The sequence below is a fragment of the Pyrgilauda ruficollis genome, unplaced genomic scaffold (genome assembly GCF_017590135.1).
Source record: "Pyrgilauda ruficollis isolate IOZ18807 unplaced genomic scaffold, ASM1759013v1 scaffold15, whole genome shotgun sequence".
Classification (NCBI taxonomy): Eukaryota; Metazoa; Chordata; class Aves; order Passeriformes; family Passeridae; genus Pyrgilauda; species Pyrgilauda ruficollis.
In genome coordinates, this window is record NW_024513654.1 from 291447 (window position 1) to 315599 (window position 24153).

At 48.8% G+C, this 24153-nt stretch overlaps 1 protein-coding gene across 1 annotated transcript in view; it reads right to left on the reverse strand.

Moving 5' to 3' along the window:
* Positions 1-24153, reverse strand: part of LOC121350078 — an 88761-nt gene that overhangs the window by 49544 nt on the left and 15064 nt on the right. The window contains exon 5 of the mRNA XM_041461110.1: positions 17225-17433. Coding sequence (XP_041317044.1) covers positions 17225-17433 — 209 coding nt within the window. The remainder of the gene's footprint in view (positions 1-17224; positions 17434-24153) is intronic.

Consider the following 24153-nt stretch of genomic DNA (forward strand, 5'->3'; position numbering starts at 1 on the left):
ATTATCGTAAGTAGGTTAAACCATCATTGACAATGCCAGCTACCCTGAGGAGAAAAAAAATAGTGACTTGGAGGCTGGTGATTTCAAGCAGCTGCCCACCTCCCCTCCCAACCTCACTCTGACTAATTCAGACCTCAGGCAGATGCCTTTTGGCTATGATCTCCAATGCACGAAAAAAGCCTTATAAATAACCACCATTGTCCCGAGATTGCCATCTCTGCCTCTCCTTTGTCCTCTCCCCGAGGCAGAGTCTCCCATTTGTGCTGAGGAGAAGCAGGGCAGGGCTGCTCTGAGCTCTCCTCTCTGCTCTGAGGTTTTTCTGCCTGTGCACTGGTGTTTTTCTGCAGCACAAAGCTCCCGAAGTGAAAGTGGGGGCTCAGATTTGGGGATCTTCACTTCCCTCCTGCATGAATTGTCCCCTTTAAATTTCCCATGTTGATGTCACGCCTGGGTTGGGTTCATCTCTGTGCTCCCAGGTGAAGGAGGATTTTAGCATTCAGGAAAACACGTGCCTGAGCAGGTTTGTGAATAAGGACTGAGAGCCTCAGCTCCACTTTGGGTGCCCAGCTGGACTCCCAGAGCTTTTCCATGTGCCTCCTGTGCCTGACCTGTCCCTGCAGCCCTCGGGACCTTCGTGTCCCCTTTTAGGACAAAGAGCAGTGAAACACCAACCCCAAAGGATGGATGTTGAGGGAAACTGAGTGTAAAATTCTGTACCCGAGCAGGGTGACAGCCCAACCTCTCCCTCCCAGATTATTTGTGAGAGATTAGGCTGGGACAACATCCCTGATACAGAGTTTCCTCTCTGAGATAACACACCCAACCAATTAATTATTCCAAATTAACTTCATCCCTTCTGGCCTGAGGGGTTTGACACAGATGGAGACCCTGATTCCCTGCTCCCCTCTGGACACCAAGGAGGGAGGATGGAGCTGGATTCTCCTGTGTGAGGGCAGAGCAGCTCCTCCCAGCCTGATGGGGAAACACCAGTGCCAGGGGGTATTCTCCAAGAATAGATAAGGGAAGAAGAGCATTTCCTGGAGCTGGTTTATGGTAGTTTTCACACTTACCAGCTGTTTGCACATGAAATTGTTTCACACGATTAGGCAGGTAACAGCACCTCTAAGCCCTGTGTCAAATATTATTACGCAATAAAATAAAACCCTGAGGGAAATCGTCTTGACACACACCCTGATTTACACCCTGCACCGTGAAGATAATTACATTTCAGTGTGATATATAAAAGGCAGCAGAGGAAGCTGGTGGGGAAGGTGCAGCTCTCTGCAGTACCTGCTCAGTCAGAAGTGTCTTGTTAATCATTGTTTTACAGGAATCAAAAACCTGCTGGAACAAAGAGGGACTAACAGGGAGTGATCCCCAGGGTGGCTGTGAGCAGGGCTGGAATTGGGGCTGGCTGGGGAAGACAGCTCTTGCTGAACAGGTAATAGGGAGGGGGAGCAGCGTGACCTTTTCCTGCCTCTTCATTTCCTAAACAAGTGTAGAACTCTTATTATTGCAATCTTCTCAGCCTTGCTCCCAGCGAGAACAAAAACATGGCTGAGGGTGAAGCTCATATTTAAATACATATTCAAATACACATTCGGAGGTGTATGAAGGTGGTAGAGAGAGGGGCCTGGAAGGATGGATTTGGGAGGGAGTTTAATATCTATGAAAAGGGAATGTATCCCTATTCCCTGTTCCCAGGGTAAGGACACTGGGCTCTCTGGAAGCTTTGTTCTTCCTCTGACCTGCGCATGGAAGAAGATTGGTGGTCACCAGACCTTATCTGCAGTCCATCTTCACCTTGCAGACAGATTTTCCTTCTTTCCCAATTAAAGGGAAAGCACTTCATGGGGAAATCCCAGGAAGGAGTGAGATTTAACTTGTCTCATTGCCAAAGTGATCGTGCTGGGAGTTTAAGAATTTTAACTTCTTTTTTCCTTCTCTTTCTTGGAGGTTGGTGAGACCAATCCTTTCAGAGGGTGAGAAGGGGACATGAAAATCTCAGTCCCCACCACTTTTCCTGGTAAGAGAAATTGTGGCCTGAAAGTGCAGCTCTGAAGGTTTGTGGAATTTCCAGGTGAAGCCTGGGATGGGGACAGTGGACAAGTTGAAGGGAGCAGCTGAAAACTGAGATTTATTGGACTTTGCAGCCTTGATTTGAGTTCTGACCCACCCTCACATCTTTGCCTTTCTGCTTGTCTGAGCAGAGGTGAAATCAACTGGCAGTGATTAGAAAGAGAAGAGAAGAGAAAGAAATTAATTATTCCTAACAAACTTTTAAGATCATGGGTTCTGCCTTCTGAAAAGTCTCCAAATCCCCCTGAAAAGCCTGGTCTGTGCAGTGCACTTTGCATGCCAGCAGGGTCTAATTCTCTGCCTGATAAAAGCAGAAGGAAAGATAAAAAAAGCCGGCAGGCAAATAGGATTAATTGTGTGTCAGAGGTGCCTAATTAGACAGAATGATGGACTGGAAGGCAACACACAGGAGGCATGAGCCAGTCCAAGCTGCTCTCAGTGGCTTCCTCTGTTTCCAGGAGCAGCAGCTCCGGGCAGTGTAAATGCTCCAGCATCAGCAAGTCTCTTTTTCCCCATCTGTGCCCTCCATCAGGGGTCTGGGAAGCCTCTCCCTGGTACCTCTCATGTGCCAGCATGACCCTGGGATGATTTCATCCATCCACATGTTGATTTATTCCATCTACCTTTCCCCATGTGTTGAAGAACCAATGTTCCTTCTCCCCTCTCCATTTCAGGGCCTGTCCTTCTGAGCCTTCTCTCCTGCAAGGATTTGGAGCATCTGGAGTGTCTGAGGCAAGTGTTTCCCCTCACTTTCAGCCTCAGGGAACCTCGAAGTCCCTGGACACAGAGTTGGCTTCATGAGGATTTCCCTGTGCCCAGAGATGGAGCATGGCTTGCCATCCTAAATGGAAATAAATGGCCAGCAGTGTTGTAGTGGAATTTTCCATAAAGAAGAGCAGCTGGAGGGGATCTGGCTATTACACGTGATGGGAGGGTGCCAGTCTCCTCTCCTGCTTGGAGGCTCAGAGAGCATGAGTGGGACTAATTTCATTTCACCTAAAGCATTCAGCGAATCCTTTTCACCATGTAAAATCCATTGCAGTTTTCTCATTAATCCTCAGAAGTACAGACACTTACTCCAGGCCTAATCCCACTCTGCTATTGTGTTTCTCTACTGCAGCCTTCCCTCATCAGCTTAACAAATTCCCTGATTTCAATAGAAGATCCAAAGCTGAACATGCTGGGCATTAAACTGAAACCTTCTCCCAAGGGCTGCTGCACCTTCCTCACTCCCCAGCCTGAGCAGGGATGAATCCTGCAAGCAGGCAGGAGAGGTGGAGGTCATGAGCTGTGACATTTAAAAATTGCTTCTCCAAGCCCTTGTCAGGTGAGACAAAAACATGGAACGTGTCCCAGGCAAATGAGAATTGATCACAGCCGGCTTTGGGGGCGAGGTTCTGCTCTCCCCTTTGTGTCTCTTCTGGGAATGATCCCAATTCATGCGGGGAAATAGATGGAGAGTCCGTGCTGGTGATAAGGTGTGGATCTAATTAACAACTTTGTCAAAGGGCTTTGTTCCAGAGGCTGGGCTGCCGCTGCCAGCACCCCCCATCCATCAATGCTGAGCAGCCCTAACTGTGCACAGACAGTGCTGAGGAGCTGCTGAACCTCCTGCTGGACCAGCCACCCCTCACACAGAGCTGCTCTTCCTCCAAAGACTTACATTTCCTCTCGCTTTTGTGCCTGTTTTGTGTTGATTTTGCTTTCCTTCCCTCTCTCCGCACAGACTCTGTCCCTCCTTTCCCTTGGCTGTTGGTTCAGGATCAAGCTATTACTTTGCCGCCTCTAAAACGGGGAATGCTGACCCTTCCATCTGCTTGGGGCTCCTAAAGGAAAGGCTGAAAGATGGTTACAATAATATTTTCATCTCCAACTGCTCGGCTTTGCTCACCCGTGTCACTTGAACAGCTGTTTCCTTAATTTACACCGTGAAATCCGTTTGTTTTCTCCCAGTCCCTCTCCAGTGTGAGCTGCAGCAGGGAAGTGTTGCTTTATCTCCTGGGTGAGATAAAGCACCTGACTGGGGTGGGGTTACAAAGGATTTCCAGCCAGGACCAGCTCAAAATCTCCCTGCTCTGGGTGTGTCTGTCAAGTTTTAGGCTGCAAAAGGTCTCCTCATGGCTGTTTATCTACAAACAAAGTGACTGCAGATAAATACCTGCTATTCTCAGGAACCTGACCTTTCCCAGTTATTCACCCACTCACAGCCCATTCCCCCTTCCCTGGGCACCTCAGTGACCTCCACAGCTCAGCTCTCCTCCTCCTCCTGGCCCTGATTTTGCTCTGAGGATGCTCCAAACACCTAAAAAGGCTCCTGAGACACATCTGCCCTTAGACCCCCTTGACTCTAATCCAGGCTGATCCCATTTGCTCTCTTCCCATTTATAAGGTCTGATTCCCATGTAAATGTTTCATTTGCTTCTGAAATTACTTTGATCTCTTCTGAATTTTTTATCTCTTTTTATTGCATCCTGGGATCATAATCCTGCTTTATGTCCTGCTATCTTTTGGAGAGGCCAAATGCCTGCGCTGCATTTGTTTTTCAGTCTGGCAGTTTCACTGTGCAGTTGGCTACATCAGCACACTTCTGAGGGAGAGATTCACAGTGGAAATTAAGCATAAAAGACTAAATGCTCCTGTTGAGCTGTGAGCTGTTGTGTTGCTTTGTTAAATTTTTAAGAGTATTTGGATGGAAATGGTCCTTCTTTTTGGTTTTTAGTTTTTACAAATCTCCACTGAGGAACCATAGCAGCCTTCTGGAATATGCAGGGAAGACTTGTCTGTTTTAATAAAAGTGAGAAGGGGAATCAAAATAAACCCAGAAACAGTGATAGATCCTCTAAAATTAGCAGCCTCACAGGCATCCTAGGAGAACTAACTTGGGAATGATGGTGTGACATGCACAGAAATGGGGGAGAGGCTTCTTGATCTCCTCAGCCAAGCTCCAAGCACGATGCTGGGTGGGAAAGCAATGCTCTGACTCCAGTCAAAGGTGTGATCTCCTGGAGTAGAACCTGCAGCACCCCATGAAGGAGCCCCTGCACTCTGGGGGAAATGGGCACTGCTGGCACAGAGCTTTAGCCAAGAGAAGAAACACAAGGAGCAAGAGGGGTGGGAGGGGGAGTGTGGGTGAAAAGCAGGCTTGGAGGAGATGAGCAGGGTGCAGAAGGGAGGTTTTTTTGTGGGACAGCAAGGTTCTCCATCTTCAGCACATTCTGGTTTGTAAAGTGAGCTCACCCGGCTTCTGAACAAAAAGAAAACAACCAGACCTGCCCATAAAGTCTGAATTTGCCAGCATTAATTGCTTGGTGCCTCACATTCCCCTTCAGGATCTCCTGGGGTTTATTCTGTTCCATTAGTGAGCCCCTTCTGCTGCCTTGGATTCAGGAGGGGTTTACCCTGCAATGCTGATGAGGTGGTGTCAGTTCCACCTGCCCACGATCCGGGTGTGAGCTGAATTTCCACATCCAGCCTCTGATCAGCTGGCCCCGAGGCACCCCTGCAGCACAAAGCACAGGCCAGGCCTGGGGAATCCTAAAAGAAAAAGCCTGGCTTGATCAAACCCTGTTCCACTTCAATCCTGGCTGCCTGCAGATCTCCCAAAACGAAGTGCAGCCAACAAGACAATCATGGCCTGAGACACACGAGGCTGTCCCTGAACAAAGGGTTGGATGCTGATGCAACACTTAAAGAGAAATCACTTTTCCTCAGCTTCAACTGGATAAAAACCCAGTGGGCAGATGGGGATGGGCCAACCCCCTTTTTTCCCTTTATCACTGCAGCAAGTGAGGTGTTTTCACTGTGAGCCCCAGAGTTATGGCTGTTATTAAGTTGGAATATTTTTATGGACTTCTCCACTTAGAATATACAGGCGTGTTTACGCACACAACCCTTTTGCTTTAATTTAGTCCTCTCCTTCCCTGCACCCCATCAAGTAACTTCTAATAAATGACCGAATAAATGCATTCAGATAGTGCTGTAATGGAGAAAAATCCAGTGTCTAATGAAGAGATTGTTCCTACCCCAGGACTGTAAAGATGAATGATAGTCGCTGTGGTTTGAAAACTCCTTTTAGTTTAAAATATTACTCCTTCGTAAGGCAAAAAAGAAAGCACAAAGGGGAAAAGAAAAAAAAGCCCAAAACAATTCTGTATAGTTTTTACCAGTCAGGATCTGCTTGCACACAAAACAGAAACTGTCGCAGCCAAAATTGCTTCATCTATCATAGCCCAGCACCAGGCAGATAATGGCAAAGCCAGTTCTGATCAGGGAGTGATTATTGCTCCATGCTCGGAGCACTGATGTGCAGACAACTGACTGCAGCTTGATTTCCTTCAACTGGATTGATCTTTCCGGGCTGAAATTAAGAATGTGATCACCCTGATGAGGTGTTGACCTGAAGGAAAATTCCTAAAAGGAGCCAGTCTTTCCTCTCTCACACTTAAATTTTCTGTTTGCAATAGGATTGTCTCTCTTCTGCAGCTCTGGGTGCCTAGAGTGAGAAAAAAAAGGGTTTTTGTCTTCCTGACCTGTTACTGACAGACATCAAATTATCTCAAGATCATCTTGGACTTGATAGAAATCTGTGGTCAGACCAGTTACCAGATTGCAGAAATAAGAAGCAGAGCAGAGGGAATTGTGATGAGATCATTTAGTTTGGTGTCATTTTGCTCTCCCCCAGCTCATCCAGCGTGATTCTGGAGCACCCACACTTTCCCAGGCTGTTTGTGTGTTTGCTGATCCCACGGAATGTCCCTTTCCCTGACATTTTTGTCGTTAGGAGTTTCAAAACAGGGACATTTCCCACTGGTACAGCACCAGCCAGACAGGATCTGCAGGGAAAAATCACAGCACAAGCAGTGATAAGAACAATAATTAAACCCTGTCCACTACAAGAGCTGTGGTCACCTCTCCCCCTCGTTTATTTTAGACTCTCAGAAAGGACAGAAAGCTGGGAGAACCCCAGGTTTGCCCACTTTGGCAATAATGTGCCTGTTATTAACATTTCACTGCTGCAGAACAAGCCCCAGGCTGGGAAAGGCACCCAGTGGCCAAAGGAACAGAGGAGACAGCAAATAACACAAGGAGAAAAGCAATGCACTGATGAATCCCCTGCTGCTAAGACAACAACAAGTCAAACTTGCACCTTTCATGGCTAAAGCAGCACATTAAAATTAATTGAATGAGCCTCAACTTCCATGAAAAGGATGTTCTGTGCCTGTTCATGTGAATCCTGCTTCCCTCAGAGATGCTTTTTTTGTGCCATGAATCCAAATTCAGGCTGTAAATCCTCCTTGTTGTAAAGCACAGCGAGACACAGACCTGGGATCTGCCAGAGTTTGTTATTGAGTTTGTAATATGCAATTGTGGCGATGATTATAATATCAGCAACTGGATTTCATCTGTCCCCACACATTGAAACAGGCGAGCTGAAATGAGCAGTGACAGGAAAATGGTCTTGTTTGCACATAAATCCTTTAATAACCAGCAATTTCAGAAAGAGAATAGTAGGAGAAAGAAGAAGTTGAAGGACAAAGAACTCACATATTAATTCCTACATTGAATTTAAGTCTTAAAAACCGTATCATTAAGGCCTTCAATGGGCCTTGAAGAGTGGTAAAAGCAACCAAAAAGGGTTAATTTTCCCCTAAATCTCTCATCCAGCGACCACTATTTGCATGCCTTTTAAGGCAGCCAGGAAATTACATTAATTTCTCTAATGTGTGCAGTGCCATAAGTTCTTTTTTTAATTACAATGATCAAAATATTGCTTAAAATTAAAGGCAGCTGCATTTGTTTCTGACGGATATCATAATTGCAATTGTAAATTGGGAAATGTAATGTTTCCTGGTGCTGCTGTGAGTAATGGCTCTGAAATCATTATAGATAGGTAGATATAAATAAACCAGGAGATCTGTGAAAATAGAGCAAAAGCAAGCTAAAAGGGTAATTAGCTGAGCGAATGGGAACAGAGGAATCCGGTGCTCAAACAAAAAATCTAAATATTCAGAGGAGCTCTGTGACTGTATTCATATCATGTTGGGGAAAAAAAATCCAAAAAGGGAGGAAAAAAAAAAAAAAAAGAAAGAAAAAGAATAAATTTGAGCTGTGAAGGGTTTTTTTGCTGCCTTTATGAATTCCTCCCCATGAGTGAGAGTGGCACAGAGGCTGATTCCTGTGGGGTTCTCCTACCCTTGGGCTTGACTCGGAGCATTGCTCACCTCTTGTGCTGCTCCCTGAGGATCAGCAGGTGGAAAAGTGGACGGTCCTGGTGATGAAAAGCCAAGTCACATCTTTAAACCTGCCCAGGGGAGGATCAGCTCCCTCTTTTCAGGGAGTCTGGAGCCATTTTTGGGCTCCTTGCCCCAGGGTTATCCCAACCCAATCCCAATAGAAAGAGAGAGAAGAAGCTGAAGGACAAAGAACTCACATATTAAATCCCACATTGCATTTAATTCTTAAAAACTGTGTCATTGAAGCCTTCAATGTGCCTTGAAGAGTGGTAAAAGCTACCAAAAAGGGTTAATTCTGGGGATTTTTTTGCTGTCTTTATATGTCAGGATGCTGCTGCCCTCGGGAGAGGGATGGAGCTGTGGAAGAGCTGAAATTACTCTGAAAAAGCCCTGGAACAGCCAGCAAGGTGCAGCTGAGCCCTTTCTGTGTGCCTAAAAGCCCTTCCAGAACAGGAGGCAATTCGGGATGGGTGTAAATCCAGAGGAATGCGCTGTCCATCCATTTAGGGTTTTTTAGGGAAAAGAAAAATGAAGTTTTCTGGATCTGGGGCCCGGGCAGCTGGGAAATGGCCAGCTCAGCAGCAACATTTATCAGCAGGCCCTGAGATATAACAAGCAATCACACTCCAGCTGGTTTCCCATCAATAAGCAGGGATGGAATATTAGTAACTATTCCGTGGGATTCGGGAGGCAAACACTGAAAAAAAAAAAAAAAAATATTTAAATAAAAAAAAGAGCAGTTGCAAACTGGAGAGCTCAGCCTGGTTTCCCTGCTCTGCTAAACTCCCTTCTCCAACAGCTCCAGGTGGTGCTGCCATGCTGGGAATGGTGGAGTGGACAGATGAGTCAGGGAGGAGAGAAACAGATGGGAAAGGGGAGCAGTCAACAGCTGTACAAACCCCTGGAACATCCCCAGCTGGAGCAGCTGACCACGGGGCTGGAATTGTTCCTAGCACAGGCACGACACAGACATCCAACACTGGCTGGAGGATACTTCCTAGAGATAAAATTAGAGGCACAGGAAATAGAAAAAGAATATTAATATTAATAATAATAATAATAATAACAAAGATGTGGAGCTCTGGTGCTGTGGGACAGCCCAAGCTTGGCTTGCAGTGTTGTGCCCACAAAATCTGCAAGCACAAGTAGGGCTGAAACCATTGAACATCTGCTGGAGAAATGCACGTCCTTGCATGTGTGAGAAGGCACTTTGAGCTTAATTGGAGCTGAACCAAGCACCAGAATTTGACTATCCAGGCAAAATTCTGAGAAAAGCCAGTCCATCCCATAAAATTACCAAGGAACTCTTTCCCTCTGCTCTGGGCGAGAGCAGAAGCCTGGAGACTTCTCAGGCTTCATTAAAGACATGGGGATCATTATTTTCCTTCCTCTGCTCATGGAATCTCCTCCTGAAAGGATCTTTTGGCAGCCAGGAATGGACCTAACAAGGACAGTGACCGATGGGAGGGCCTCCGTGGGTTCTATAAACACTATTGATTTTCACATTCGCAGAGGAATGAATGAGGTGCCAGTTGTGTACGAACTGAGCCCCTGTCTCCTGCACTGGGAGAACAGAACTGCCAACACCGGGTGCCCCCAGGACAGGAGAGGCTGGGGAGGGAGGGAATGCAGATGTGGGATTGAAAAGGTTGTCTCCGCTTTAGTGCCCTGCTATTGTGCCTTAGGAAAGGCCATTTCCCAGCTAATCAGGCTGATGTTAAACCGTGAGGAAATGGGTTTGAGCTCCGTGCTCATACCTGGTTACTGCCTAATCTCAGAATTGCTTCCTAAAGGGGACCAGAAGAGAGAGAAAATGGTGAGTACTGGATAAATAAAGTGAAAATGGGCTCACAGCACTTTGCACTTGCACAAATCCAGCTGCATATTTACATCCTCACGCTTGGCAGATGACAAAATAGACACGCAGGCATCATCCCTGTGCCAGTCACAGGGAGTTTACCCTTCCAGGGCTTCCCATCTACTGTGGCAGCCAGCCCTGCACCTCTGGGAGCTGCAGGGATGTGGAGGGCACAAGCAGTGACAGGATGCTGTGACCCCAGAGCCGTGACAAATGGCACAGCCTGTGCCACAGGGCTCTGCCTGCTGCTCTCACCCATCATCACCACCACGGGGAAGAGCTCAGACCCTGGAGGTGGGGGTGGTTTAATCTTCTGCAGGGCTGTAACCACTCTGAACCCTGTGTCTAACATCACTCAGCGTGACTGCTTAATTACAGTAATTAGGGAGCGTGGTAGGCACCTGTGCCGTGTGGGAAGGAGGGATTGCACTCAGGAAAAGGATTCCCTGGGGTCAGGTCCCTTAGGAAGTGATGCTGCCCGTCCCTCCAGCTCCTGGGCTGGGGAACCTCAGCAGGGCATCTGCAGCTTCTCCTTGTTCCTCCTCCCCTCCCATCCCCAGCTCGGGTTTTACTCTCCAAAATCAGTGAGACCTTTCTCCTGGCTGCTCTTCAGGAGAGGGGCAGGTGCTGGTTGATTCGAGAGGTGTCCCTGGGAGGGCAGGAGGTGACACCATCACCACATCCAGGTGGTGTGGAGCACTTCCACACCATCACCCCCAGGAGAGTGGAAGTGCTGGTCACCTCCAGCTCTCGGGGGGTGCAGTGGATAAACCCCTGAGCTGGGTAAACCCTCCAGCCTGGCAAAGGGACGTGGGGAACACACAGCACTGCTGTCACCCCATGGCCTGCATGGCCTTTCCAGCCCGTGGCACCCTCAAATCTCACTCCAATTTCAGCCCCCTGAGCATGTTGCTTTAGCCCAGGCAGAAAATCCTCTGTGCCCTGTGCTGGGAGCAACTTCCAGAGGCTCAGGGCAGCTCTGCAGCAGGTGTGGAGCTGGATCTCCTGGTGAACAAACCTCTTCCCACAGCACCAAGCACATCCTGCTGCACCTTGGCTCGCCCTGCCTCGAGCTGTCCCTCGGCTGCTCCGCTCTGCTCCTCACACCTGGGCTGGAACAAACCACATTTCACAGCAGCCCCGCTGACCTTTCCAGTCCTGCCGGGGTTCAGAGCCACCCCCAGCCCGCTGTGACAGCCCTGAGGTGGCACACACGGCTTTGGTCACACTTTAAAGGGAGACACGTATTAGAAGCTGCCCCCAGCCAGGACAGAAATAATCCTGACCCCACAACACCGCGCCGAGGAACAGCCCTGCCTCTGACTTAATGAACCGCAAATTCCAGCGTAATGAGTTTTATGCTGAGGAGAATAATTAATGTAATTAGTACTGATATGAAAATGATGGCACTCCAGCCTGGATGACGAGGGGGAGGGGAGGCTGGGGGTGGGAGGAAGCTTGGAGAAAAAGTTCATTCCCTCTATGGTGCTGTTCCGCCAGAGGAGCAGGGCTGGATGCATTCTTGGCAGCCTTTAAAACCTCACCTCCCATCTGCCATAAAGGGGAAGAAAATAGACCATGACAGTGGAGAAAAAAAAATTAAAAAAATAAAAAGAAGAGCTCAGCCTGCCCTGTTTGCAGCAGGGATGTGAAATCTTCAGTGCAGCCCTTTCCTGTGCTGGCCTTGGATTTGCAGCTCCTCCTTGAATTTGAACATTCTCCACCCTCCATGGGGCCTTTTTTTTTTTTTTTTTAGTTCTAGGAGAAAATATCTTTATCAAGGTAATTAGATGGTAAAACAACAGCTTTTCACCTTACACTACGTAAGTATCAATTTACTTATCCTGTGTGTTTTGATGGGTTTGATATATTTAGTGCAGTCCAAGAGCTGTATTTTAGTTTTATACATATGAATAGATGCATAAATTTCTACACAGCCATAAAATGGCCCAGCAGGAAGTTTTCTGTTCTGACTGTGGCACTGATCAGACATTCAGCACTGGAGAAAGGGACCACAAAACTCAGTGCTGACCCGAGGAAATAAAAAAGGAGCTGGAATGGATGTGTTTTCCCATTGGAGTGGGCAGCTTTCACCCCTGCAAGGTGTTTCTGATGCCACACTGGGTCTTGGTGGGACTTTTCAGCTCCCATGGACCACGTTGAGATGGGCATTGGTGGCAGTCTGTGGGCAAATGTTTTAAAAACTGCCATGCAGGAGGTAAATCCAGATTCTTTTCCCCTTCCTGGGAAGTAAACACAGTCCTGGAGGGAGATGCCAGGATCCAGAAATGCAGGATAAACCTGTCTGTGTGCAGACTGAGGAGAGCATTGCCAGCACTCTGCTCCCACCATCCTGTGTGATATCCTGGCCCTGAGGAGAACGTTCTCTCTCCTTGATATTTCTGAGAAGCAGCCCAGAGAAACTCTGGAGTTCTCAGCAGAATTGTGTCAGCTCCTCTGCCACAGCCCAATAAACCCTTCCCAGTCATGACCAGCTTTGGCTGCTGCTGGTGCAGGAGCATTCAGACCCTCCACCCTCTCTCTATGCCCCATCCCTCAATTTAACCCCAAATCTGTGGCTAAATTGTTCCAAAGGGCTTTTACCCAGAGGCAGAGGCTCCATCCTTGTACAGTGCAGCTTTGCTGGTAAGAAATATCCTGGGTCTTTTTCATTCTCAGAGTTAGTGCTAAAAAAATGCCACCAATAAACGGTTTATTGATCAACTGTGTCTGATAGGGAACCTCCTGAGGAAGTTCTGAGTGTTCAGCTGGATTGGGCTCACACCCTGTTGTCTCCCTGCCTCTGGAACCAGCACAGAGTGCCTGCACCAGGAAATCAGCGTGGCATGAGAAGTGGGCTGGGGAGGAGGAGGAACCCCCCTTTTCTTTCCCTAAATAGCTGCTGGCCCTGAGGACTGGCTGTTTGTGACTGGATCTGTCCCACCCACGTTCAGGGGAGGCTGGGAGGAGGATTCCCAAGCAAAGTGAAGCGAGGCTGGCATTTTTTGGGCAGCCTGATTGCTCTGGGAGCAGAACCAGGGCAGGGAAGTGCAGCAGCCGTCGCCCTGGAGGTCACTGACCTCTGCTCCTCTGCTTACCTTTGGGTCCTGTGCTGCAGGCAGGGAGGGATGCAGCAGGAAAAGTGGGTTATTCCAGTCCTGAGGAGCCTCTGGAACAGGCAGGAACTCCTGGGAGAAGGCAGGAGTGCCTGTGGGTGCATTTTGGGGGTGCAGTGCAAGGGGTGAGGGGTGTGGAAGACAAATCAGCAAGAAGGCAGCCCTGGGAGCAAGGCAGACATCAAACACCCCACACAGGCCCCACAGGCAGGACAGAAGTTGCTGTAACTCTTCAGCTCACTTTTATTTAAGTTCTGTGATCAGTCTTTTCCATCTGCAAGAGCTCTGGTGTCAGTGCCACCAACACACGGAACAGAACCCGCGACATTTCACCCTGGTAACAGGAAGAACAGCTCCATCTTAGAGGTCTTTCCAACCTAAATGATTCTCTGTCCTACAACACCAGTTCCTCCCAGCCCACTGGATCCCACTCCAGCAGTTTCCACAGCTGGACTTGTTCAGTGATCCACGCCCAGCAGCGCTGCTGGACGGCTCAGTCTCCAGAGCAGGGATCTTCAAAGTCAATTGGCACCGTGTCAGCAGGAGAACACCTCCCCCTGGCCCTGATTCCAGCACCTGCAAGCTCCCCCCAGGCATGGGCAGCCTTATCGTGGAGCAAAGTGAGGATTTAGCCCGTGGCAGCAGGCGCAGGGAAGTTTGGGAAGAGCCACTGGGCAAACTCTGTGTGACAGTAGGGAAAGGGAGAGAGGAACAAGAGCCCTGAATCAGAACCATTTCCGAGCACAGATTTGTAAAACCAAAGCAGTGGACTCACTATTTCTTACTTCAGGGTTGTCCTTCAGGGTTTCCCCCCTTTTCTTAGGGCGCAGAGGAATTTGTTGTCCTGTGGCGAGTCCCCCCTTGCCACTTTTTGAAATCAAACCAGCTCTTCAGGAGAGGCAGAGAAAACCAAGACATTCCTAGACTAAATACCTGTTCTGGCACAAGTCAAACTAGTGCTTTGAACTGAGGCTTCTCCTGCCTTTTACCTTTTCAAGGAGGATTGAAATCCTTTTGCTTTGCTGCAAGCCCAGTAAAACCCTTTGTGGCAGACTTCTGTGGGCAGCTCGGATTCAAAGCTGCTCAAGGCAAGCAGAGTTTTTCTGTAATGCTGCAGTTTGTATCCCTGCCTTCCCCTTGCTCATCAAAGCATCTTTGTCCCAGACATGGGCAGCAGAGAAAACCACCTGCAACGTGTTCTCAGCCTCCTCTGGCAAGCAATCATTTTGTCTGGCTTCTTTCCTCTTGTATCTGAAGACCTGAACATATTCCACCTCTCATTTAAATTCCTGGATCTGTCTGAAACCACACCAGGTGAAAATCAAACCACAGTACAGGCAGCGCTCTGCTGTTCCAGGCATGCAGGTAGGGAAGCTTGGAATGGATTTTTGCTTGCTTTTTCCTCATGGTCAGTGGTGCTGGGTTGATTCCAGGACATCAGAGACCCGTGGGGCTTCCAGCACCTCCTCACCTTTCCAAAGAGAGGGAGCCAAGGCAGATTTGGCAGATTCAGCGTGGGTGAATGTGGGGGCTGTGCCTTCAGTTCAGAGCACACCCAGTTTCCAGCTCTGTGGCAACCCAAGGGGAGAAAACCAGAGAGAAAAATGCATTTTCTGGACAGAGACCTGGAGCACTGGAGTCCTTTGGTGTGAGGGAACGACCGGCTGAATCCTCTGGAGACTGGCAGAGGAAATGTGACTACAAATGATTCCAGAAAGCTTTGCATCAGTCAGGACTGGCAGGATGGGATTGAAAAGTTGTGTGGAGTGCTCTAAGGCTGTGTCCTGGTGATCCTCCCCTGATCCTTGGGAACGAGGGTGCTCCACGCACCAGCACATGGCAGAGCTGCTGCCGCCCATTCCAGCTTGGCCAAAAAATGCATCAAAAATTCCCCTTCATCCACTCCTCAGCCAGCCAGGCACCCCCAGCTGGCTCAGCTGATGCACCCACCTGTCACTCAGTGTGAGGCCACCTCCCAGCAGGAAAACACCTCTCCAGGAGCAGCAATTCCCCCCACAAACCTTGTCCTGCTCGGGCACAGAGTGGCAGCCGGCACTGGGGAAGGGCTGGGAAGAGCTGGGGGTTGTTTTTGCTGTTCTGGGGGATCCATGCACGTGGTGTCATCCCCCACGGGGCTGTGCAGGGTGTAAACCCCTCTCCCACACCCAGAGGTGTTTGTCAGCCTGCAGGGAAGCAGAGTGATGCATGTGGGGAGGAGCAGGGACAGGCAGGACGAGGTGACAGGGACACAGCAAGGGCAGGGAACAGGCAGAGCTGCTGAGATCCAGCTAGGCAAAGATAAACGGGTGCCTCGGTGCAGGAGCTGGGCTGGGACACCTGTGTGGTCACACGTCCCCTGCCAGGAGCTGTCACCTGCTGGGGGTTTCATTCCTCACCTGTCCCAGCAGCACTGACAGGTTTTGGGTGCCTGGGCAGCAGGGTAAGGGTGTGGTGCCCACCTCTCCCTCCCACATGCCCTCAGCTCAAGCATCCTCACGTTTTCCAGAGGGATTTGAGTGTCTGCAGAATGCCAGATTCGCAAAGCAAAGGAAATTCCCTGAGCCAAAGCCAAGGAAATGCCCTCTGGCCACAAAGCTTTATCCCTTTGTTCAGAACCATCCCAGCCTCACCTCTTCCATGCCATGGGTGAAACAGGTGGGAGTTATCCCTGAAACCAAGCTCCGAGGCAGGATGTTCATTCCTTGTCCTCCTCTTCCTCTTCTTTGCTTTTATATACATTGAAGTGTATAACGATATTTATTTTTTTTTTCTCTAATACAAGTGAACACAAATGTGATGTGGAGATAAATTCCCTTCTCTAAAACACTTTGTGGTCACAGGAATGTACACGTTTGGATTTACACACCCACACACATTCCAATATCAAAAAAAGGTGTAGTCCCAAAACTAAGATGCTTTTATAAAAGTTAAAAGGCCAAATTCCTCTATTGGCTTTTATCCTTCATTAAGAGCAAGGAGATTACCTGAAATCCTGATTTATTCTTTATATTCTGCCTGAGTTAATTTTAAAATTCCAATCAACAGATGCGAGGAAGAGAAGGGGGAAAAGCTCGTGGGGGGCCACGTTAGGCTTTGGAAGGAAAATTAGAGAGAATGTTTTCCTTTATAATTATTTTCTCCTTTGGGTTTCAGGTTATCAGACCTGTTATTTAAAGGATGCTTTCTCCAAATGTGTTGACTCCAAAATATGTCCCCTTTAAAAGAGTCAATCCAAGAGATTGGGAGTGGGAGCAGGAAGGGAAAAGGACAGAAACAAACTGCCTAAACCAAGTCCTGATCTCTATTTTTGGGTCGGTTTTGAGCATCTTTCGTTATAAGCATCTTATGATTTGGTTCAGCAATCTTGGCTGTTCAGCTCTTCACAAACGGGGATTTGCTATCCCCACTTCCAAGGGGGAAAAGGAGCAGGGAAAAAAAAAAACCCATAAAAAAAGACATAAAAAGCCACAGGCTCATCTTTGAGCACTGGCTGTGCTGTAAAACCTCACAGAAGCTGCAGCGAGGGCTGGGAATGATCCACATGTGTGGAGAGTGCAGGAATCGACACAGGGGAAAAGCTACGGACACTGGACTGGGCTGGGCACATCCCATCCACCACAGGGCAGCTGTCACCCACAGACACATGCACACACAGAGCCAGGAGGAGAAAAGAAAGATGCAGGTACTGGAGAGGACGTGGGAGAAGGCAGAGTGTTCCCTTGAGCGTTAGCAAGCCAGGCAGACACTTGGAACTAATCATGGCAATTGCACCCGGGTTTAAAAACCAATCAATAAAATGAGCAATGGCAAAGGGAGGGGAGGGCTGGAAGGCCTTGGTTGTTGAGCGACAGGAGAGGTGAAAACCATGAGTTTCTTTTTTTTTTTTGTTTTTTTTTGTTTTTTTTTTTTTTTTTGCAGTGTTGACACTTTAAACATACTGTTCCTTAGGACAGATGTAAGGAGCCCGGGAGCCGGGAGGTGGGCAGCAGAAGGAGATGTCGGAATGGTGAGGATAAAGATCTTGTGGGAGGTCTGACAAGGGGGCATAGACATGAGGGATCTTCTCCAGATATCGATCTTCATGTGAGTAACAGCGGGTCAGGTAATCACTCGCATTCGATATCTCTGAGTGACACTTTCCAAAGTTCTGCAAGTAGAGACAAAAGTCAACGGGTGAAAACTCCGGGATCCACGGCCAGAAAACACACACAGCTCTTCAGCTCCTTGCTGAGACACACAGAGAGCAAGCAGGATGGAATATTAACTAGTTTACCGAGCTCGCTGCTTCAGGAAAATGGAAACACGGGTGATAAATCCTCACGCTGCAAAGTTTCCGTCTCTCTGCCTGAAATACCCAGATCGTTGATGAATATGTATGGATTGGGCATGGTTTGTCCCTTGTCTGTAAATACTCTGCTCTCTGGACTAAACAAGCAGCCAGCCAGAGGAAGGGCAGTTTATTTCTACGCTTTCTGACCTGAGTTTTGGAAAAGCAGTGCTTGAAGACATCATTAATCCAAGCCAGGCCTGTGCTCTTCCATTTAAAGGGCACGTGTGTCCTACCTGGGGCTTGGGATGCAGAATAAGCTTACTGTGCCTGTTGTTTATGTGTGAGACAGGAGTGCTGGGCTTTACCTGTGTGAACAGCTCCCCGGGAAGCCTCGGGGTGGGTTTTGTGAGTCAAATCAACTACAGAGAACACAAAATCACTTGCAAACCCGAGCCTGCTCTGTCGGCCCCGTGCTTTTCCCTCTGTGTGTGGATGCTTTGCTCTGCTGGGGTCAAGGGAGCATCTCTCCCACATCCCAGGACTGCAGCTCCCCAGAGGGTGGCAGCAGATGGGAAGGATTCCTCCCTGCTCCCAGACCTTTTCCTGCTTTGGAAACACTGCAGGATGACCCAAGCAGGATGGACATTTGTTTTTAAACCAGCCTGCGCTCAGGGGCGCTCACCAGGAGATAATTTCTTCTCCAAGAGGGAGCAAGCAGCGCTGGAAAACGTTCTGATACTTGTGGTTTGAAGCAAGCAACTTGCCCTTGGAGCCCGTCCTTGTTCCCTTTCAAAATCCCAGGAACAGTCAGTTTAGTGGAAAGGACAAGGCTTTGGCCCTCAGGAGAAAACGCCTAAAGGAACAGAACAATCCACTCATGGCTCATCTGCTGCCAGCTCCTGGATGAATATTTCACCAGGATGCTTTAAAAAACCAAAATCCTATAGAAAACAAGGTGTTGACAATAATTTAATGATGGCTCATACCACTGGGAGAGGCACAGAGGCAATTTTGGGAACAGTCTGGCTGAGCCCAGTGAGGGAAAGTTTGCCTGAGCCCCAGGAAAACAGCAGCAGTGCTGAGGTCAACCTCATTTTCATTTCTGCTGGCAAAACTGTTTATCCAACAGATTGAGCTTTTAAAAGCCAGCAGTGGAGTTGCTGTGCTGGGATCCTAAATTTGGGTGGGCCGTTCCCACAGTTTTTTTCCACTTAAGCCTTTTAATTGCCAAGTAAAAATGTGGATAAGTGCAGCATTAGAGCCCTTTAACCAGAGGAGCCCAAGCCAGGGGCCATGAAAAAGCCTCACTAACTCTACCTTAACCTTAAATAAATGTTTGCTGTTCTGCTGATAAAAAGAGGTAAAAAGGGACTCACGTACAGGGATCATGGGACGTGTAAAGTCCTCTCCCTGTACAACCTACTCTTAAGAACTGTCACACTCAACACAATCCCCTTCCACACCTGGAAGGGGGAAAAATCTAGAGTATTTAGCCATGCTCTCCTCCTGCTTTAATTTTCTGGGTTAAGCTAACCTGAAAGGGAAGTTGTCTTAATTACAGAAATTTAGTAAGACAAAGCAAGCAAGAGAGTTTCTTGTAATTTGTTATCAATTAATTGGGAGGGGAAGTTTCTGTGCTTTCTGAGAAAAGCAGAGGATTTGCTAGTGCTGTGTGCAGGTCTGATGGACAGAAAGGTCTCCTAGGAGAGATCCTCAGTTAACCTAAGTGGAAGCTGAGCTGGGTGTGATCAGGTGGCAGCAAAAGGGGCTGTGAGACACTCTTTTACAGGCTGTCTGTGACAATATACGGGGTCAGCAGAGCATTTTTCTTCCTGCTTATCTCCCAGTTAATGTGGCTGCGAGACAGGCGCCCGTGAGGCATTGCCAGAGACACCCAGTGCAGTTTTGTCAGCACTTCTGTTTGCACAGGTGAGTGCAAACAAATCCTTCTTTTCTTGCTGGCCCCTCTTTTGTGCTCACTCCTCATAGGTGGGGTCAGGGCAGGGCAGCTGGAGAATGTCAGGGCCAAAGGAAGAGAATTCCCTCTCTCCTTTTAGCTTTCCTCAGCACCTGAGCTGGGAGTTGCTTTGCTCCTGCTTTGTTCCCTGAACTCATTTACAGCGTGGCAAAAGGGAGGAGAACAAAACCAGCCTGGTGTTTTTTAACACATCTCGCAGCCGGCGCCCTTTGACTTCCTTCCCCAGTCCCACTGTGACTTCTCCCCAATCTAATTTATCTTTAACGAAGTTTGAAATTAAATTAGGGATAATGAACTAATTAAATTGAACTGGCACATGATTCTACCACCTTCCCCCACCTGGTTTCTCCCACTTGCCTTTGTCTCCAGCATGACTCCATGCAATTCTTCATTATCTGGGTTACATCCTCCCCTCTCAGTTTTATTTCCAAGAGCTTGATTAAAGGGGATGTCAGCAATCTCTCCATTTCAGACAGCCTGGCAGATTACCTTTAAACAGGCTTTATTTGATTGAATTAGGAAGCTTTCATTTCTGCCATGACTTTAACTCAACCCTTCTCCATCCCTCCACACCCAATTCCATCTTTTCTTCTATTTGCAGAACATTTCTTTGGGTAGCAGGAGGTGTGAGGCAGCTGACCATGTCCTGTACTTTTAATCATCTTGGAATAATGAGTTCCTACTGGTCTGAAAGTGAAAAACTCCTTCTCAGTGACCTGAGGGTTTCTCTGCTACGGTTTTTGGAAATCTGAAGATTTTACAGGTGAGAGTTGGACGGGTAATGGTTTTGTCTGCTTGGCCAAGCTCATGGTAAGCACATTTTTGCACTTATGGAAGGTGTTCACCTGTGTTTTCCTGGCTGAGAAAAAGCCCCTGCTGCTCAAAACTCCTGAAATTTTGGGCTGCCACTACCCTGACTATTCCCTCGTCTGTCGGTTTGGAATTTTGGGATGCAGCACAGACTGATGGCCAGGAAGGAGCAGCAGAAGCACAAAGCTGCTGTCACACTGTGCACCAGCCAGGGCAGAGGCTGAGGGTGTTGGGGGACAGAAAATACACTGGGAACCAAAAAAATAATTATTTCCTCCTGGTGTTGGGAGCCTCACATCCTCTCCTCCCCTGGGTCTGAACTCCCTACTCGTGGTATTCGAGTTATTTTTCCACTTCCAAGCATGGCTGTGATTTTAGGGATCTCCAGGCAGGTTCCTGCTCTGTTTGGTGCTTTGTCTGTGATGGAGTTCTTGGATAATCCCTGTGCTGAGTAAAGAATGAGCACTGATGTGTCAGGGATGAGCAGGAACCTGAGCTTGGGCTCCTGTGAGGACAGAACTGAGGGCAGGTGGGACAGAGGGACTCACCCCTGGGTTCAGGAAATAAAAAGATTGAGCTGAAATTCCCAAAATACAGACCAAGTACCTGTGGTGAGGGATGCATTCAGACACATGCAAGTATTAATTATGCAGAAATCTTGCTCAGAACGTTGCATTCCTTCTCGAGCATGCTTTTCCCCTGCTGCCTCTGGTACCTACCTGGTCCATGTTCCTACAGCACCTCACACCATCAATCATCCCAAACATTTCCCTCCTGGCTGTTTCTCTCCCAAATCCTCCTCTCCACCCTTCTGGAGTCAAGGCAGGGCTGATATCCTCATTTAAAAATGGGAAGCTAATAAGGAGTGACCTCTTTGCTTTATTTCTCCTGCCATCTGGAAATGGGAATCTGAACCCTGGTCACTGATTTGTTGTGTTCTTGATTCCAAGTCTGATGGTTTCCAGCTATTCCTGCTGCAACAGGGACAAGAGATTCCCAAGCAAAATGGAGAGCTGGAGTGTGGGGAAGTGAAGGGGGAGGAAATAATTAAAAAAGCATAAAAAAAAATTAAATTGCCCTGATCTGTGGTGTGTCTTAGCAGGGAGATTACACCTTCAAAGCACCATATGACTGGCTTTATTTTTACTTCAGAGAGACTGGGAGGATTTCCAAATTTGGATTTGGAGGATTACTGTCCTTTTGCTGACAATAAAATTCCCCACCCTGGGGAGGACGAGGCGAGACCTCCCAAGATGGATTAGGGAGCTCTTGCCTTGTTGGGAGCAGTGGGAGCAGCCCAAGAATCTGTTGGGAACGGGAGGCGAAGACACGAGGGAGAGTGGCTGGTTTCAACCACCCCTTCCTCAGGGCTGGAATTCTCATCCCAGAGAGGATGCAGGAGGCTGGGAGTGCCTGGGGGCGCAGTGACAAACAGATGCCCACAAGGAGACAGAGGAAAGGGAGAACCAAACCCAAACTTACTGTCCACTCTCGCTCGTTACGTCTACGAAGACCTTGATCCTCATTCTGGGAGCAGGAGTGGGTGAGACACCGCAAGAGAGAGAGGTTACGGATCTGCTCCGGCCCAGGCTGCTGCAGACACTCACCTAGGAGGGCTTTGGCTACACCAGGGGAGCTACAGGGCTGCTTCCAGCACGGGAACACCAGGGAGCACAGGGAGAGAGCAAACTGGAGCAGCCGCTGCACACCTCGCACCCGGGAGTGTGTGCTGCACCCTCACCCACGGAGCTCCTCGGCTGATCAGGATTGTCCAGGGGGGCTTTATAAAAATCCCATTTTCCTCCTGCTTATCCTCCTTTCCTTCCTTCCTTCCCAATGATCCAATGGCCTTCATCTCCTCCAAGCCATCCCTTTCTGGCCCCGAGCTCCTGCTCCTCTTGAGTCTCCTCTGACATGCCTGGGGTGACCAGGAGGGATTCAAAGACCTGCAAAGCATCTCTCCATTCACTGTCTGCCTTTTCTCCTCTCCCTTCCCTTCCTTTAAACCCACAGATCCTTCCTGCTGCTGGAAAGGCAGCAAAACAAAGGGGAAGGAGCGAGGCAGAACCTGGAGTCACCACCAACTCAGGAATACACAGGAGTGAGGGAGAGCTGGAGCCAAGGAGAGGGGCACCAGTGGCATTTCCTCGGCCAAAAACTCTTGGAATCATCCAGCAAAGGTGGGAAAGGAGAGATCTCTCCTTTTCAGGGACCTGGTGGCTTTAATAACTGAGAAAAGGCTGTGGTTATGGGACAAAGGAACATAGGAAGAGCTGAAGTCACCCCAGTTTTAGTGTTTTTTACACTAAAAAAATCATCATTCAGACTGGAGATGGTCCAGAACAAGCAATGGAGTCCAATTCACTCCCTGCCACAGGACCTGAGCTTGAAAGAGTTTGGTGACACTTGAAAAAGTCCAGAGAACAGGGCTCAGTCTGTGTCTAGTTTTGAGAAGGAGAACACCAAGGAAAATAATCTCTCCCAGGCATCCAAACTTGCCACCTGCACCAGCCCCACGCCACACCAGCCCTGTCACTGTCACATGCACAGTCCCTCTCTGCCTGTCTCTTATCCACGGAGTCTTTCAGCCGTGGGAACCTTTAGGTGTTCCCATATTCTGTCACATCCTCTCCCACCTTGTTCTTTCACACATGCACATATGCTCCATCTTCTCTAGAGTTGCTTCCACATGCACACAAGCCTTTCTTTTTTAAATTTCCCTTTCAATCATTGCCTTTTCCTTTCCCTCCCCTCCTTGTCCTGGCCTGGAAAAGCCCTCTTAGCATCTCTGACTTCTGATTCCTCACAGGCGCTGCAGAAATCCCCTGAACCAGAGCAGGAACTTCAAACCCACCTGGAGCAGGGGGGCAAACCCCTGCTCTGCCACCAAGCCATGAACCCTCTCCCCCCTTCCCACATGCCTGGCTGCAGGAAGCAAAGGGAAACACAGCAAAAAGAGCATGCAGAGAGGCAAGGCAAAAGCATTCTGGGCAGCACCCCCCAAAAAAAAAAAAAAAAAAACAAACAGGGCAGCAGAGAGACAGAGAGAGAGCAGGCAGGGAGGGACAGACAGAGGCAGAGGCAGCGCTCCGGAGGGAGGCAGGGATGCAGGGAGGGGGCAGAGGTGACTTTGAGGGGTGCAGTGAGGAAGGCAGAGTGCTGTGGCGAGTACCTTGAGGCCAGAATCTGAGGGGAAAGGGCCTAGAGTGACATGCGCTAGCGTAAGTTGGGCTGGATGGTTGCATACTCGACTAGGTCTCCGCCAGCATGGATGGAGCTCCGAGGGCTGGGTGACGCGGCCAGAGCCGACGTGTCCAGCTCTGCATACTGGACATCACAGTCCTTGTTGCCAGGGTTCTGGAGAGAAGAGAGCAGCAAGGCGGTGGGGGGGACACGAGGGAGGAGTCGGGGTGAGGACAGAGGGTCCGTGCAGATGGTGAGGGGTGAGACGGGACACGGAGGGGTGGAGGGGGAAGAAAGAAGAAAAGGGTGAGGAGGGAGGTGGGGAGTAAGAAAACAGGGGGGGAGTAAGAAAAAACAGTTAAAAAGAAGGAGGTAGGGAGGTAATGAAATAATCAGTCAGGTAAAATCCCAAATCAAAGCAAAAGTCCCAAAGGCGCTGCTCCCCCAAAAGCAGAGCTGAGTGACCCAGCCCTGGCTGGCAGCACTCCCAGGCACTGCCCCTTTCACTGGGGCTGCTCCCAGCAGCATCTCACTGCTCTGATCTTCCACTGAACCCCTCTGGGACCAGCACTTCCCTTAGCTGGGGCCGGGTCAGTGAGTTCAAACCTTACAATGCACCTGAGCTG